Source organism: Salvia splendens, chromosome 2 (assembly GCF_004379255.2).
Source record: "Salvia splendens isolate huo1 chromosome 2, SspV2, whole genome shotgun sequence".
Lineage (NCBI taxonomy): Eukaryota > Viridiplantae > Streptophyta > Magnoliopsida > Lamiales > Lamiaceae > Salvia > Salvia splendens.
In genome coordinates, this window is record NC_056033.1 from 3157781 (window position 1) to 3173310 (window position 15530).

The 15530-nt window shown below is 35.9% G+C and overlaps 2 protein-coding genes across 2 annotated transcripts; both read right to left on the reverse strand.

Annotated features, from left to right (window-relative positions):
- Positions 1–876: 876 nt before the first annotated feature.
- On the reverse strand, positions 877–1987 carry LOC121769893 (mavicyanin-like). The gene is made up of 2 exons (XM_042166673.1): positions 1719–1987; positions 877–1211 (listed from the first exon to the last, which is right to left on the reverse strand). Exons 1-2 carry the CDS (start codon positions 1882–1884, stop codon positions 979–981), a joined length of 399 nt encoding a protein of 132 aa, XP_042022607.1. The 5' UTR covers positions 1885–1987; the 3' UTR covers positions 877–978.
- Positions 1988–3966: 1979 nt separating this feature from the next.
- On the reverse strand, positions 3967–8443 carry LOC121783737 (sugar transport protein 13-like). The gene is made up of 5 exons (XM_042181904.1): positions 8177–8443; positions 7362–7684; positions 6126–6250; positions 4972–5263; positions 3967–4855 (listed from the first exon to the last, which is right to left on the reverse strand). The coding sequence occupies exons 1-5, from the start codon at positions 8307–8309 to the stop codon at positions 4169–4171; spliced, it is 1560 nt and encodes a 519-aa protein (XP_042037838.1). The 5' UTR covers positions 8310–8443; the 3' UTR covers positions 3967–4168.
- Between the last annotated feature and the right edge of the window lie 7087 nt (positions 8444–15530).

A 15530-nucleotide genomic window follows, 5' to 3' on the forward strand; every position in this document is an offset into this window, starting at 1 on the left:
CAAGATGAGAATTTAGCCGAAGAGAAAACTAATAATACTCCCACGATAGGATTCAGTGATGATGTTCCCAATGACATTACCGATGTTCACAATGATGGCGCTCCTCTTGATGTTCCAAACAACGAGTCCCCTGGAGAGTTCGTCAAGAACAAAGGGATTGTCATGAACGACAACAAGTCACTGCAAGTGCTCGTTGGGGTCTATGATGAGAAGATTGGTGAAAAGGAGGAGACATTGCTAGAAGATAAAGAGGAGGATGGTTCTATTGGTGATTACACTGTTTTCCACGAAAGTGCTTGTGTCTATAAGGATTTGAATGGTGGTGATGTTACAAGTCTGAATCAACGATCAACATCGCTCGACGCCGATCCAAGGTTGATTCCTCTGCGAAATAACACGCCGTGTTTGAGCATTCATGACTGTGTGGCAGAACTTTCCATTTTAGCGTTGAATTTGGACGACCACATTAGTCTACCTTCGTTGATTTTTTATGGCTGTGATGAAGGGGGACGTTCAACTGTTCGGTGTGCGTTTGATCCAGGAGGAGATGCCTCGCCAAAGCTTCTGCTTTCAACTCTCTCTGTTGCTTCGTGGTTCCCACCTTGAGGACAAGGTGGATTTTAACCGTGGGGAAGTTGATACGAGTCCTTTAGTTTAGATATATTTTATCTTCCGTATCTTTTGTTTAGTTATCTTTTGATTCATAGTATCTTTTCGTATCTTGTTTTCTTGTTCCCTAAGCTAGTATTCTAGTATTATAAATAGGGCTACGTTGTTATCGTTTTATTCATTCAATCAATATATGAAATTATCGTTCTTTTGGCTCAATTGAGTTGCAAACAAGAAACATCTCCTAAGGTTGCCGACGAGGCTGATCTCGCGCTCAACCGCCCCTTTTTTGCCGTCCAAGTCACGACCCAACGTTAGGCGCTCGACAACGACGACATCTCGTTTCTTGATTTTGTGTGGAAATCGACGTTAAGGATTTAGGTCCTTAACAGAAGGCGAACGAAGCACGTTGATGTCGACTTTCTGGCCAGATTGGCAGTGGCCGGGGACACCGCAGACGAAGAAGTGGTGGCCGTGAGTGTTGATGGTGATGGAGTCGTTGCCCGTGGTGTGGGTGGAGATGGGGGATGATGCGTTGCACGCCTTGTACTCCAAGTGGATCACTTGCATCACGTTGTGGAATTGAGGGTTGTACTCGAATACTGAAATTAAACAACCTCGTATGAAATAAATGCCCAAGTAATCACGAATATAAACAAATAAACATTTAAATTGTTTACTCAGTTTGATACGATCAATTGTTTACTCAGTTTGATACGATCAGTCGTGCATATCTTCTTGAAAATTAGGGACTTGCAAATAAGAACGTGTGAAAGTGATCAATAATGATATGTTGGAGGACTCTAATGTGCACGCGGGGTGACTATGATACCATTTTTAATCATAATGTCGTCGTCGTCCTACGTTTCTTGTAATAATAAGGAGAAAAAAAATATTTTCAAAATGTTACTGTATTTGTAAACCGGTTAACGATGAACCAAAATAAAATAAAATAAAAACCCATCAATCTTAAAATCGGCAGCATGACTATTCATTAAAATCACAATAAATTGTTTAGTGCTGAACGAAACAAATTTGGTCTGAAAACATTGAATAAGTATAAAAAAATGGTAGTAACTATTTTATTCTTTATTCATATATAAAATTACCAATAACATCTCCAAGTTGAAATGTTTTAGTGGAAGACCAGAGCTTGTAATCAACATTGCCAATGGTAGTCCAGCCTGCTGAATCTCCCACCTTATAAACTGCTCCTTTTCTTACTTCAAACCAACCTAATACTGCTATCAAACACACTGCCATTCTCAATGCCATCCTCTCTCTCTTTCTCTAACACTTTGTTTCAAAGTAGGATATGATATTTTGGAATTTTGGGAGCTTTCAAAATGGGGTCTTTTGATGGTGATGAGTGATGATATTGTTGATGACAGCAGTGTTTGGGTCATATACTACTATTAAATTCTTTACTTTTTATGTGATAGAAATGGCGGATAATGGAAAAGTATAGTTTTATTATAAACTAATTTAGAGCAAAAGTGGCTGTTGGTTAGCTCTCCATCTTAATAATTACTAGCTTTTAGTATACTCCACTTCTACCGTAATAAATAATCTTGAATACATATGCAGTTGAGCAATTAATTCTTTGGTGGAAGTTGGAACAAATTAAATAAGTCCAATTCAGATTATCGGATTGTAATTTGATTGAGGGAATGGGTTTCTTAGAAATCAATTAATTCCACAAACTCTAATTGGGCTTTAATATTTGGGTTTCTAGGTAGGTGGTACTGAGCAGGTAAATAAATGAGACCATTTAGCAATTAGAATAACTGATAAAACAAACAAATATACGACTCGGTTTTTATAAATTTTAATTAAAAATAGTAAATTAATAGTTTTATTTGGGTATCCGTCAAAGTATCTTATACTACATAAAGTATTATTATAAAATAAAATTATGCGATAAGTTAGAATAGGAATTTCAGAATACTTATCTACAACAGTAATAATACCCTATTGAATTAGTATGACCACCAATCATCAAAATTATTAGGCATTGTGACTAATGGTGAATACACCTGATTATGAAAAATGCATACAATTAATGGCCACTAAAACAGATATCTTCACTCTTCAATGAAAATGGAAGTTATGTTTGAACATGATGAGTCCAAGTTCGGTCAAAAACATTCATTAATGAAATTGATTTGGTCAGCTCATGAAATTGGTTAGCTTTTTGTACACTCAATTTTAAAACGTAATTAACATATAGTAGGAGTATTACATAATTGAGTTTATATTATTACAATGATCAGTTTTGCCAAAGACTCAACTTCGAATTTGTTTAGATGTCTAGGGTAGGCAAGCATTAGGCATCAGCTAAAGCATACTGTATAAATTTATTTTACACTTACTGCAAGAAAATGCTTACTAGCCCCTTTTCTTTATTAATTAATTTTGATCATACTGTCTTTAGAGCATCTCCAATGCACGGATGTCCCACTCGGACATCCACTAGGATTTCTCAAAAACACCTTCTGCCACGTCACTAGGACTTCACATCCCACTGCCACGTCACTAGGACTTCCCATGCACAATCCGCCCTTTCCATCGCCCTTCCCACTAGGACTTCCCGCAATTAAAAAAATCACAAATTCACAAATAAAGCAATTTACGTTTATAGAAATAAAATTTCAACACGGACGAAATGAAGTTCAACGAGCCGTATATATAGAGTTTAAAAAAAAATTTAATACCGGACGTCCGACCCACGCCACAATGGCGGACGTCCGACCCACGCCACAATGGCGGACGTCCGACCCACGCCACAATGGCGGACATCCGACGTCCTTACGGGACGTCCGTATCCGAGTTGCTTCGTTACAATGGCGGACGTCCCGGTCGCCCGTCGTGGATGTCCGACCGGACGTCCGCCATTGGAGATACTCTTAACTTGGCTATAAGTGCACACATATAGAATATGATATGACACCACAACTATTCTTTATTTATTTATTTATTTATTTATTTATTTATTTATTTATGTGGCCGTGATGACATGAATCTGATTTATTAATATTGAAACTAAAACTGAGTGGAAGGAGTAGTCAGTCACTAAAACAAAGTCTTGAAATACTTGAAAGCAAAGAATGATTGAATCATGATACTGAGTTGTGTTGACGTCCTTTCTTATTAATCTCTACTAATTCATTTATTTTGTTTTCTTGTAGCAACAATATAGTACAAAATCTAGCTACGAAACAGCAAAACACACAACAATAAATAATATGTCCGCCTATCTCATTTAGGCACAAATTTGAAGAAGGATTTGATAACCACAAAAGGCCGGAAAAAGAAAATCAAAACCACAAAATGAAGAATTATAACAAAGCACTAAAGTTATAGGAAGCAAATTATATAACAAAATAGGACACATAAACAACACTCCAATGCTATTCAATTTTAGCCCTATACTCCGAAGATTTCCACAATGGATTGATTACAATGAAATAAAAACCAACTCTTATATTTCATAACATCTATCTATAGAATATTCATGTAAAAAAACCCCTCAAAGTTTGAGAACAAAGACAAAATATCTTCACAACTGAGAATGAGGATCAAACCCTTTATCAATTCCATTTTTCTCATTATCATCATCATCATCCATGAACCTCTTCCACACCCTATGCTGCTTCCACACCCTCTCCGTCATCTCCTCGATGGGCACGTTCTTCGTCTCTGGCACCAAGAACAGCACGAAGAACGACATCACGAGCACCCATCCGGAGAAGAAGAAGAAGATCCCGAACTTGAAGTGGCAGAGCATCGAGAGGAAGGCTTGCGCTATCACGAACGTGAAGAGGAGGTTGACGCACACGGTCACACTCTGCCCGGCCGACCTAGTCTCCAAGGGGAAGGTCTCACTCGGGATGAGCCACCCGAGCGGGCCCCAAGACCACGCGAAGGCGGACACGAAAGTGCATATCAAGATCACCACGAAGATAGCATATCCACGGCTCAGATCCTCGGAGTGGTCCTTCACCTTTATCCCCAGCAACACGGCGATCACCACCTGCGATAGGAACATCTGCACCCCGGCCTGCAGCAGCAGCACGCGCCGCCCCACTCTGTCCACGGAGTAGATTGAGACGACCGTGGACAGCACGTTGACCGCGCCCGTGATCACGGCCGAGTACAGGGCTGCATCATTCCCAAATCCAACAGTGTCAAACAGGACAGGCGCATAAAACATTATTGCATTGATTCCTGTGAACTGCTGGAAAACCTGCACACAAAAATCCAACATATTTCCTTAAACCAATCAAACAAACACAACAACAAAAACATAAACAAATCCAACAAATTTCTTTAAACAAATCAAAGAAACAGTGTTGAGCAAACCTGCAAAGCAACAGCTATGACCAACTGAGGTCTGTTCCTCCTCATGAGAAGGTTCCGGAAAGGGTGCTTAACGAGCTTGGCTACGCGGCTGGCCTCAACGAGCTCCAAGAACTCGGGCTCTACATTATCAGTGCCACGGATCCTCTTGAGCACGGCCTTACCTTCATCTAAACGATCGCGTTCTATTAAACTGTTGGGAGTGTCGACTACCATCAACGCGCCTATGGTGAGGAGGGCCGCAGGGACGCCCGCCAGCCCCAGTGACACTCTCCACCCCCATCCTCCTTTGATTCTGTTACATATACAATTGCCAAATTTTGAAATTGCAACACTAAAGTTATACCTACTTATTACAAAGTGCACTCAAGTTTCTTACATTCTTTAGTAGTATCAGTCATCAGAACTAAGGCATATTGGGAAAATAAAGTTTACAACCCACAAAAAAGTTAGCTACATACTCCTATATGATATATCTTAGAAACTATATAATTTCAATGCCAACAGAATTTCAAGAAAATTTCAAGAGGGTAGATGGTCTAAGCATCCACTATGGGTAGGACGCGGCTATAGCCGCGTCTGGGGGCGGTGGGCGGGCTGCTATAGTGGGGAAGGTGGGCGGACAACTTTTGGGGGCTATTGGGGCGGCGGACGCGGGATAGCCGCGTTCGGGGCGAGGACGCGGCTGTGAAAATGTAGAATTTTGTATTTGGAATTTGGGGGCTATTGGAGGTGTCCACTATAGTGGCGGAAATAGAATTTTGAGGCTGTGGACAACAAAATTGGGGCTATGGACAAAAACTGGGGTGGGGTTATTGGGCGTGTCCGCTTTATAGTGGATACCCTAACAACATAGCTTTTTAAATCTAATATTCTTAATATTGAAACTAGTCAATGATTTGAGCAGTTCCTTTGAAAAAGGGGAAAATCAGATTTTCAAACTTAGAAAATTGTTACTCCATCTTCGATCATGAATTATAGTCTTTATTGACCAATAGTTCACCATCCACGTTGTGGGATTTCTTTTTCTTTTTCTTTCTATAAGATTACATAATTTTATTAATTGAACTGATTATTCCATCGAGAACTTAATAAACAAGTGGAACATGAATAATTAGTCTAAAAACATTAATTATTATTGAAGAAATGGAACTTACTTGGCAGTTCCATAGTTGACGAGATTGGCAAAAAGAATTCCAATCGTAACATTAAGTTGGAACAAAATGTTGAGTCCTCCACGTATTCTGGTAGGTGCAATTTCTGATAGAAATAGTGGGACAGCCTGAAATAATATTCATAAAATTTTATTGCTGTTATTTCCAATAACAAAGTCCCAAGATATTAAAATAAATAAAATACTAAAGGAAAATATAATGCACATGACAGGATGATTGAATTGTGTCACATGGAAATTGGTTGAATTGTAATTTTGAAGGAAAAAATCTTTAAGATAAGATTTAATGTGAAGAATATTCAAGTGGCTGTAAATAATAGACTTGTTGAAAAAGGGACACAAAAAATTCCACACAAAAAGAAAGTTGGAAAATAAAAATGATTGATGGGTAAGACATTTGATGAATAAAGTTAGAAAAAATGGGTTTTTCCGTACTCCACCATGCTAAAAAGTTAGATACTTTTATTTCATTACAAACTGCGTGACAAAGTGTCACAATCCCCATCTATATAGTACAATTTAGTCGATGTCCAAATATTTTTAAATGTGAAAATTTAAGTCATTCGTTATTTTTTCGTGCACTTGCATACGTATGTAAGTTATACGTAGAATCAAAATCTAGTTAGATGCCGACACGTATCTTTTTCTTGTGAAAAATTGATGAAAATAACATTTCTAGGATGAAACAAAACAAATTATGTAATTTAACAACTATCTCAAAAAGTAAAGAAAGACGTCCATAACAAAACAAAATGTGCACAAATCTTGCAACTTTAGTTTAAAATCTCCCTTGAATTAATTGCACTATCTACTAGTACATGTGAAATAATATCACGCGCAAAGGATTAGACCCCATAAATTATTAAATCTCTGTAGTTGTAACTTGTAACATGTACCCTTCCTCAAATCCCTATTAATCTTATTTCCTATGTTGAGACCTTATGAAATATAGTAGAATCATAAAAGTGAAAGAAAATCAAGTTTGTAAGGTATTGAAACAACATATTCAAAATTCCCCAAAAATGACTTTTAAAGACTCAATAACTTAAGTAGAGAATATGACCACTACTAGTAGATAGCACTTCTAAAGTCCAAAACTACTAAACTACCAACAATAACAACTACTACTAGGAGAATATTTTTTCTCGATTTATCCTATCATTCAAAATAAACGCCTTGTCTCGAGTATCTCACAACATGAAACAAACATGTCTCGTACCTGGTTGGCGAAACCAACACCGCAACCGAGCAAGATCCTGCCAATGATGAGCATGGCAAGATCTTGGGCTGCAGCATTGAGAACAACTCCAACAATAAAGAAAACACCAGCAATCAACATGGTCAATTTTCTCCCAAGCTTTCTTGTTGTGTAAGAAGCAAAGAAGGTTGCAGTTAAACCAGCCAAATAGAGTGATGATGTGAATAGTTGCAGCCCTTGATTATCATATTTGCAGTAATTACTGTTTAATTTTGGGTCTTTTGTTCTCTTAGCAACCTCAGGAAAGAATTTTTCCAAGAAAGGTGTCATTGACGTCACACCACCTGTTCATTAATTATAAAATTATTACTTTCAATCTTAACAAAATTTAAAAAGTAGCTGTAAAGGTTAGGATGGATCGTGAAACAATGCAATTTTTATAATAATAAAACAAATAGTTGTCAATTTAGAATAGTCATGAAGCAGAAGATCACGAGTGTTACAATTTATATTTGCCAAAAGGCTATCAAGATCTTGAACATGATTTCGTTCAATCATAGATATATAATTAATTAATGTTTCCATTACAAATAAATACTGCCTCCCCTCCCAAGAATATTAAGTTATTTCGTTTTTACACTTTGAAAAAAAGAAGGGATTCAACTTTTTTGGAAGAGAATAATATTTTCCAAGTATATAATAGGATTATTTTCTATGGATAATGAAGATTACTAAAAAAGGACATTTTTTAAGTATCTAAATTAATGCACATAGAATTAAATGAAATGATTTAATGATTTAATGAATGAATGATTTAATGAATGAATAAAACTAACCTGAGACACCAACATCGTAGCCAAACATCAGGCCGCCAGTGGCGGCCATTATGCAAGAAATGATGACTATAGGTGTGATCTTTGCCTCGAACTCCGTGCCTCCACCCGAGGCTGCAAATCCGCCTCCGGCCATGTTTCGTAGCCGAAGTTTGATCTATTCTCTTTATATATCTATATTATAATAACTCTTGAGAAAATCCTCAAATTTGAGGTAGGAAAAAGAAGGATAGTAGACAAGAAAGAGTTGTGAATTGTGATTGATGAAAACTATAGGACTACTAATGTGCAAATGCAACACAATGAATGAAATATATATAGAGGAGTGAGAATGGGGTGTGGGGTAAGATGGGGGGAAAACCAATGGTGTCATGACACGTGTGTATTAGGTTTGTGCGTTTATTGCTTTTGAATAAGAATATGGAATATAAGGTGTTGTTGAAGACCAACTAATACATTTTAGAGAACATATCATTTTTATCATGGATTCATAATGTTTTATCCTATTAATTAATATCGCCCATTAAATCATCAATTCAGTTGCAGTATGCTAAAAAAATATTGCTGAAACATTGCTATGTCGTCGAAAAATCAAATTGTATCGGAGTATTGGTAAATGGCAATAATGTTATTTATGTAAGTGTTTGTGTGTAACTTCACATACATTTAAGAAACAATATCCAGTGGAGGTGATATTTATTCATAAATTTTCCGTTTATCCAAAAGTTCAATTGTGTGGTTTTTGACTTTTACGTCATTAATATGTGTATCATCATAATGTTTGAATTCTCTTTAAAATATTGTACTGTATTGGATAAGTGTAGAGTGCGGGAGCAATTCATAAGATATAAGAACAGATACGCCATTTAAATATATTGTGTGTTTCAACCTCACCAACCCGGAGTATGCATGGTGTATTTAAGTTTTCTTTTTCCTTTTTAATCATATTTCATTTTTTCCCCCTTTCTTTAAGGTGCATTTAAGAATTTTTCTTTTCTTTTTTAAGGTGCATTTAGAGTTATTTTCATTCTAGAGTGAACTACAAAAATGGTCCATGGACTATGGGTTTATATCGCTTATAGTCCCTGTACTTTAAAAATATAGTTAGACATCCATGGACTAAGGGTTTATCTCGAAATTGGTCCTTTTGCCATTTTTTGATACGAAAATACCCTTTTGAGGGTTTGGGCAATTTGGTATTTTTACACTTTTAACATTTTAAATCTGATATTATTTCAATGATGTATTAAATCTGATATTATTTCAAAATTATCATTCTTCTTCCCTTTTGTCATCCTTCACTTTGTTTCTTTATTTCAATATTAAATTTAATTTTATAAAATTTAATTTTAAATTTAGATTTTTAAATATCAATAATTTTTTATCAATTAAAATTATTAATTCATGGACACTATAAATATTGATTAAAACTATTAATTTTTGTTATTTAATATAATATTCAGTTGAATCGAAGAAGCACAAAAAAATAATATTAATCATGATGGAAAAATAAGAGCTATTCTACTTGGCCTTCGTTCGGTTTTTATAATTGCTTGTGATTATATGTTATGAAGTTGACTAAAAATTTGGTACTACTAAAAATTTTATATAGACTTTTGTTTAAATTTTCAAGTTAATTCTGATTGTTTTCAAATAAATAAACGAAAACTATATTGGTCTGACATTATATGCATATTTATTTCAGAATAATCGTGTTATGTGATTTATTTATGATTAAAACTATTAAATATTGATTAAAACTAAGTTGGCGTCGGCATACCTTATTGATTAAATATTAGACGCTATCAAATATTGATTAAAACTATTAATTTTTGTTATTTAAGAAATTTAATAATTAAAAAAATTGTTGATATTTAAAAATCTAAATTTAAAATTTAATTTATAAAATTAAATCTTATATTGAAATAAAGAAACAAAGTGAAAGGATGACAAAATGGAAAAAAATAATTTTGAATTAATATCAGATTTAGTATATCATTGAAATAATATCAGATTTAAAATGTTAAAAGTGTAAAAAGACCATATTGCTCAAACCCTCAAAAGTGTATTTTCGTATAAAAAATGGCAAAATGATCAATTTCGAGATAAACCCTTAGTCCAGCGATGTTTGGCGATATTTTTAAAGTCCATGGACTATGGGCGAGATAAACCCCTAGTCCAGGTACCATTTTTGTAGTGCACTCTTTCATTTTTTAGGAATTCTTTTGTACCCTAAATTACTCATGTTATCTAATTACTTTAATTGAATCTTTCATTTTAACTGATATTTCCAATTTTAATTTATTAGATTAGATTTTTATTTTACTTGATTTTTTTAAAAGAATATATCCGTGTCATGGCGCCCCATACCCGCACCCACACTCATGCAACATAGGTGTAGAGTTAGCCCGCTTCTCAAAGGTATTGCGCCAAACATTTGACTTTTAGTGAGATTTTTTACTTTTACTTTATTTCTTTAATTGCGCCATACATTTGACTTTTAGTAAGCTTTTAGTAATGGTTTTGCATTAATTTCGAAAAAATAAATTGTCGACATATATCTCATAATTCTCTTTATGTAATCTTTATGCATTCTCAGTAAATCTTATCCATTGCGGTTGCTTACTTTAGACCATCAGCAATGGGGCGCCCTAAGGCGCGCCCTATGGCGCGCCACGTCAGCATTTTTATCCTCCTCCTTCTCCACCTGCAGTGGGGCGCCCTAAGGCGCGCTCTATGACGCGCCACATCATCATTTTATTGTTTTGTTTAATTAATTTAACTGTTTTCAAAGAACACGTAACTAATAAAAAAACGACTAAATAACAAGCGGCGAAGTTTTAATAAAAAAAATTACACCATTCAACTAAAAAAAGAAAAAAACTAAGTCGGGTCAATTCCCAACTTCCTACGCAACTCATCGAGTAATGCACGGAGATACTCGGCTTGTTCGGGGTCGGTGCACTTCTTGAGGGCCTTGTGCGTCTGCAACATCGTCCTTGCCATCGACGTTGTAGCTAACGACGCAAACGCGGTGGCCGTCTGCGTCGGGAGCTCATCCGGGTCCGGAACAGGGGCGGCAGCGGTCGACGATGACGTCGCGGTCGCCTTTCCCTTGGCCTTCGCAGCCTTGATGCCGGGAGGACGCCGGGAGGACACCGGTGTGCCGGAACTCCCTTCATCCACGTACGTCCGGTTGAGGTCAACCGGGTTAGTGCCGCTGCCGCTGCCGCTGCTCGTGTAGTCACCAGCTTCGGTGACCTTCGTTCTCTTCGGCGCACCAGTGTGCAGAATTCCACCTTGGAACTTCTGCTTCTCCCTCAAGAGCGCCCAGATGGCCTCGTGCTTGAACTCGCCGAACATAGACCGGTACGACAACATCGCTTTAGAGCGCACGTCGTGCACGCTCTCGCCGCTCCCCTGTGACCGCGCGCACTTCTCGAAATCCGCCGAGTACAAGTTCACTTGCTTCTTGATTTGATCTCAGTGCTTGCGGAGTTACTCACTCTTGCGCTTGTACGCAGTCGGCGGCTTGACCGAATTGTAGAGGTCCGCGATGCGCTCCCAGTACGCGGTCTGTCTCTGGTTGTTGGCGAATATCGGATCTTCCGATATATCTACCCAACACCGGGCCAAAGTGAGAGTTTCGTCGTCGGTGTAGTTCGTACGGCCGGGGGCGTACTCATCGCAGTCACCGGGAGGCGGCAACTTCTGCGCCCGCTGCCGGTTCCGCTTCGCCTTCCCCTTGGCGGCACCGGTCGCTGCGGGGGCGGGATCGGCCGATGCGGTTGGGCGGTGCGGCAACGGCTCTATATCAGACAACCCATACGATTCCGTATGGAAATCGGGATCGTAATGGGTGTTGTCGCCGAACGAACGATAATCACCGGGTTCTGTACCCGGCCAATGCGCCTCTCCGCTAAACGTAGGGCTATTGGGGCTTGAATCCATTTCGTAGTAATTATGTAAATGTAAGTTTCGAAGATGAAATCGTGTGAAATGAAATGTTACAAATGAACGTCATTTATAAAAAAACCAAACCGCGTGCTATCGTCCGCGGCCTTCACAATGTGGCGGACGATGTCGCGGACGATGGTCATCGTCCGCGACCATCGTCCGCGACCATCGTCTGCAATGGGCGGACGATGGCCATCGTCCGCGGTTTAAGTCGCGCCCGAAGCATAGGCCGTGACTATCGTCCGCGGCCTATGCCACACACCCACAGTGGGGGCGGACGATGCGCGCCATCGGAAGTGCCATCGTCCGCCCATTGCAGATGGCCTTAGTCTAGATACCAAATTTTATTTATTTAAAAGATTGGATGAACACAAATTAATATGACTAGAATTAACCGTTTTTTGGTGATAAATTGTGCGGAGTTACGCTTTATAACATATTTCCACCGTTTCTATAAGTGTCCACACAACTTCTTAAGTGAGAATATAATATATATAATAAATGCGTACAAATTTACTAAATAAAGATAAAATGAAATAATTAGTCTCAGTTTCTGAAATACTCATATAAATAAGGGAGTAAAAAGGTATATTAATCTATTTATGTTACCAATTTCATATAAAATCACTAGGAATGTTCTTTTTATGAGTACTATTGTATAGTTTGTATGTATTTATGTACGTATACGAGTAATTTACCAGTAGATATGCATGGAGTATAATATTAAGTGTTCAAATATATATACACCTAAAGTCGTTACTGTCACGTCAGCGGAGATTAAGAATTCAAGAAATAAATCCAGTGGTAGACTAAATTAAAATTAAATGATTCGATTAGTCAAAGTTTTCACCATTTTAAATTCAAAAATTTGATTTATTGATACGAAGGCAGACGTTGGTGCGACATGTGTTAGTAATTTTGTTAGGATATTAGCTGTGGAATCTTCAACATGTGTGGACATGTGACCAAATATTCAGTTATTCAAACATGAAATCATGATATATTTATAAGCATAGATATGAATATTGTATATGATAATATATATGTGCACGTCAATTCCTTTTCTTTTTTTTTTGGTAGTAGTTGTATATACAAACAGTATTCTTTTGAGCACACAATTAATTAAATTTGAAAGCTGTACACTGCCAGAAGAAATACAGTAGTCTATATTCTTATCAGTGGATATACATGAGCATTTAGAAATGGATGTAAAATTTTAATACTCCTACTTCATTGACTTATTTACACAAAAAGAGATGTAAAATTTTAATACTTCAGTTGACTAACTGAGAATATCAGTAAACACTTAAATAATTGAGACTTACATTAACACTATTTGATAATTATATATAGCTTTTTCTTCATTTGATTCAACTTTAACTATGAAAATTAATAGAGAATATAAAAGATGGTTTCATATCTCATATTCTCACTACCTTTTTTTTTATTTACAACTCTTTTATTTCTTAGAAGTTATGATATTTTTATAACTTCAAACAAACAAACAAACACTGGATCATTTTGGAATTTGGACTAATATTATTGAAAATGAAACAAAAAGACATCTAACAGTATGTCTCATAATCAAATATAAATAAGAAGTTATTTTCAGCCAACACTTTTTTCAGCCAACTAATAGTTTTGGAATAGATTGGCATCGGTCAGTGTTAAGTGTGAATGAGGGAAGTGCACAAACTACAATCGAACTCAAATTTGACATTTTTTATGCAAATGGTCAATCCAACATTTTATGGGTGCTTCTAAATTGTGAAAAATCATAAGGCAAAAGAAAATTTCGAATTAAGGATACGTAATCACTTATTTGAGGACTTCGTATATAGCTACATATCATAAAGTTTGAGAATTTTCCAAGAGTTTTAACCCATTTAGGATGTTGAAAATACTAAGAAATTAGTTTTGTAGATGTTAAGTCATTTTCCAATTTCAGTTAAAATATATTGTTAGGTCAGTTAAATATGGCTATAAACAGTAACTCATTCTAATATACTCCAATGATTTTAGGTACCTCTTTATGCTTATATGAGATATGTATTTATTTTTATTTCAATTTCCAATAAATCGTGTTAAATCTTATCGCTATCAGTTTAATCTCTTCCATCTCGTTTAATTATTTTTCGTATACGCAATTCGAAATCCAATTGTATCGGCCGAATTAAACTACTATTAAATACAAACCCAAATTGGAATCATAACATAATAAACAATAAAAATAATGGTCCATTTTCTTAAGTATTTGTATCTGGTGCACGTCACCCTCGTATGCCCAAAAACTTCAAGAACATGACTAATTTCCGATGATGATTGATCTTGACTGGTGATATTCAATTAAATTTTGTTTTTACACTTTTAAAGTGATAACTGCGACATTAAATCTAAAATTTTGTAATTTTAAATTTTTGGGTATGCTAGTTATAACAAGCGCGCGCGTTTGTTAAATACAGAAATGCAGAACAATATCATACGTAGGACACTTTTAGGTCATAGTTAGTTAATTTTTAGGTCATGCTAACAAAGCATGGCCTAAAATGATCTTAGCATGACATTAAACTCAAATATTATAATATGACCTAAAATTACTTAATTATAACCTTCCGTGTTTTTGGTTAATTATTGATCATTAGATCATCTAATCCTAGGGCCAAAATTTGGATTGTATTTCTGGATTTAAATGCATTTTTATTTTGATCATCTCCCTATATATATATAAACACACTACTACTTTCCAGAAAAATACTCGCAGTCAATACTGCCCAAGTGCGATTGAGTAGGATATTAATTGTTGGGTCCAAAACAAGCCAACGTTTGGAATATTAAGTGCTTGGTCAAAAATCTAACTCAACATATTTTTGGCCAGTCCCTTGGATTGAGAAATTTGTATTATACAAAATTTATGATATTATATAATATATTCGTAGAGACCTGTGAGGTTGCTAGGTTTTTTAAATTATTAACGGCTAACTATGTCAACATCATATGTTAGTAGATATTAACAAGAAAATATTTATATGCCAACAAAACTTAATTGACATACAAATATCTTTATATTAACATTTATAATATAGGTTATTTGTGTTCACAGCTAGGGGTGGGTCGATACGAGCTATCGTATATACGAGATATCGTATCGAAAACGTTATATCGTTATCGTATCGAAAGTTTCGATATATCGAACTTTCGATATGGATAATATCAATATCGATATCGTATCGAATGCCTGTATATCGAAAATTATAATTTCAAAACTTAAAATTCACACAAAAATTAATAAAACTTCAACACAATAAAATTAATATTGTTCTTATCTCCATAATCAAAATACAACACAACCAAGTACAATTAAATGGATTTATATATATTTATAATTTTAAATTTTAATATG

What these genes read in the sequence shown, in the direction of transcription:
- LOC121769893 (XM_042166673.1), bottom strand. Translation starts at nt 1,884, where the DNA reads ATGGCATTGAGAATGGCAGTGTGTTTGATAGCAGTATTAGGTTGGTTT. An exon ending in TCAACTTGGAGATGTTATTG is followed by an intron (nt 1,212 to 1,718) that starts GTAATTTTATAT and finishes GTTTAATTTCAG; the next exon opens with TATTCGAGTACAACCCTCAA.
- LOC121783737 (XM_042181904.1), bottom strand. Translation starts at nt 8,309, where the DNA reads ATGGCCGGAGGCGGATTTGCAGCCTCGGGTGGAGGCACGGAGTTCGAG. An exon ending in GTGTTGGTTTCGCCAACCAG is followed by an intron (nt 6,251 to 7,361) that starts GTACGAGACATG and finishes ATATTATTTCAG; the next exon opens with GCTGTCCCACTATTTCTATC. An exon ending in GTCAACTATGGAACTGCCAA is followed by an intron (nt 5,264 to 6,125) that starts GTAAGTTCCATT and finishes TATATGTAACAG; the next exon opens with AATCAAAGGAGGATGGGGGT.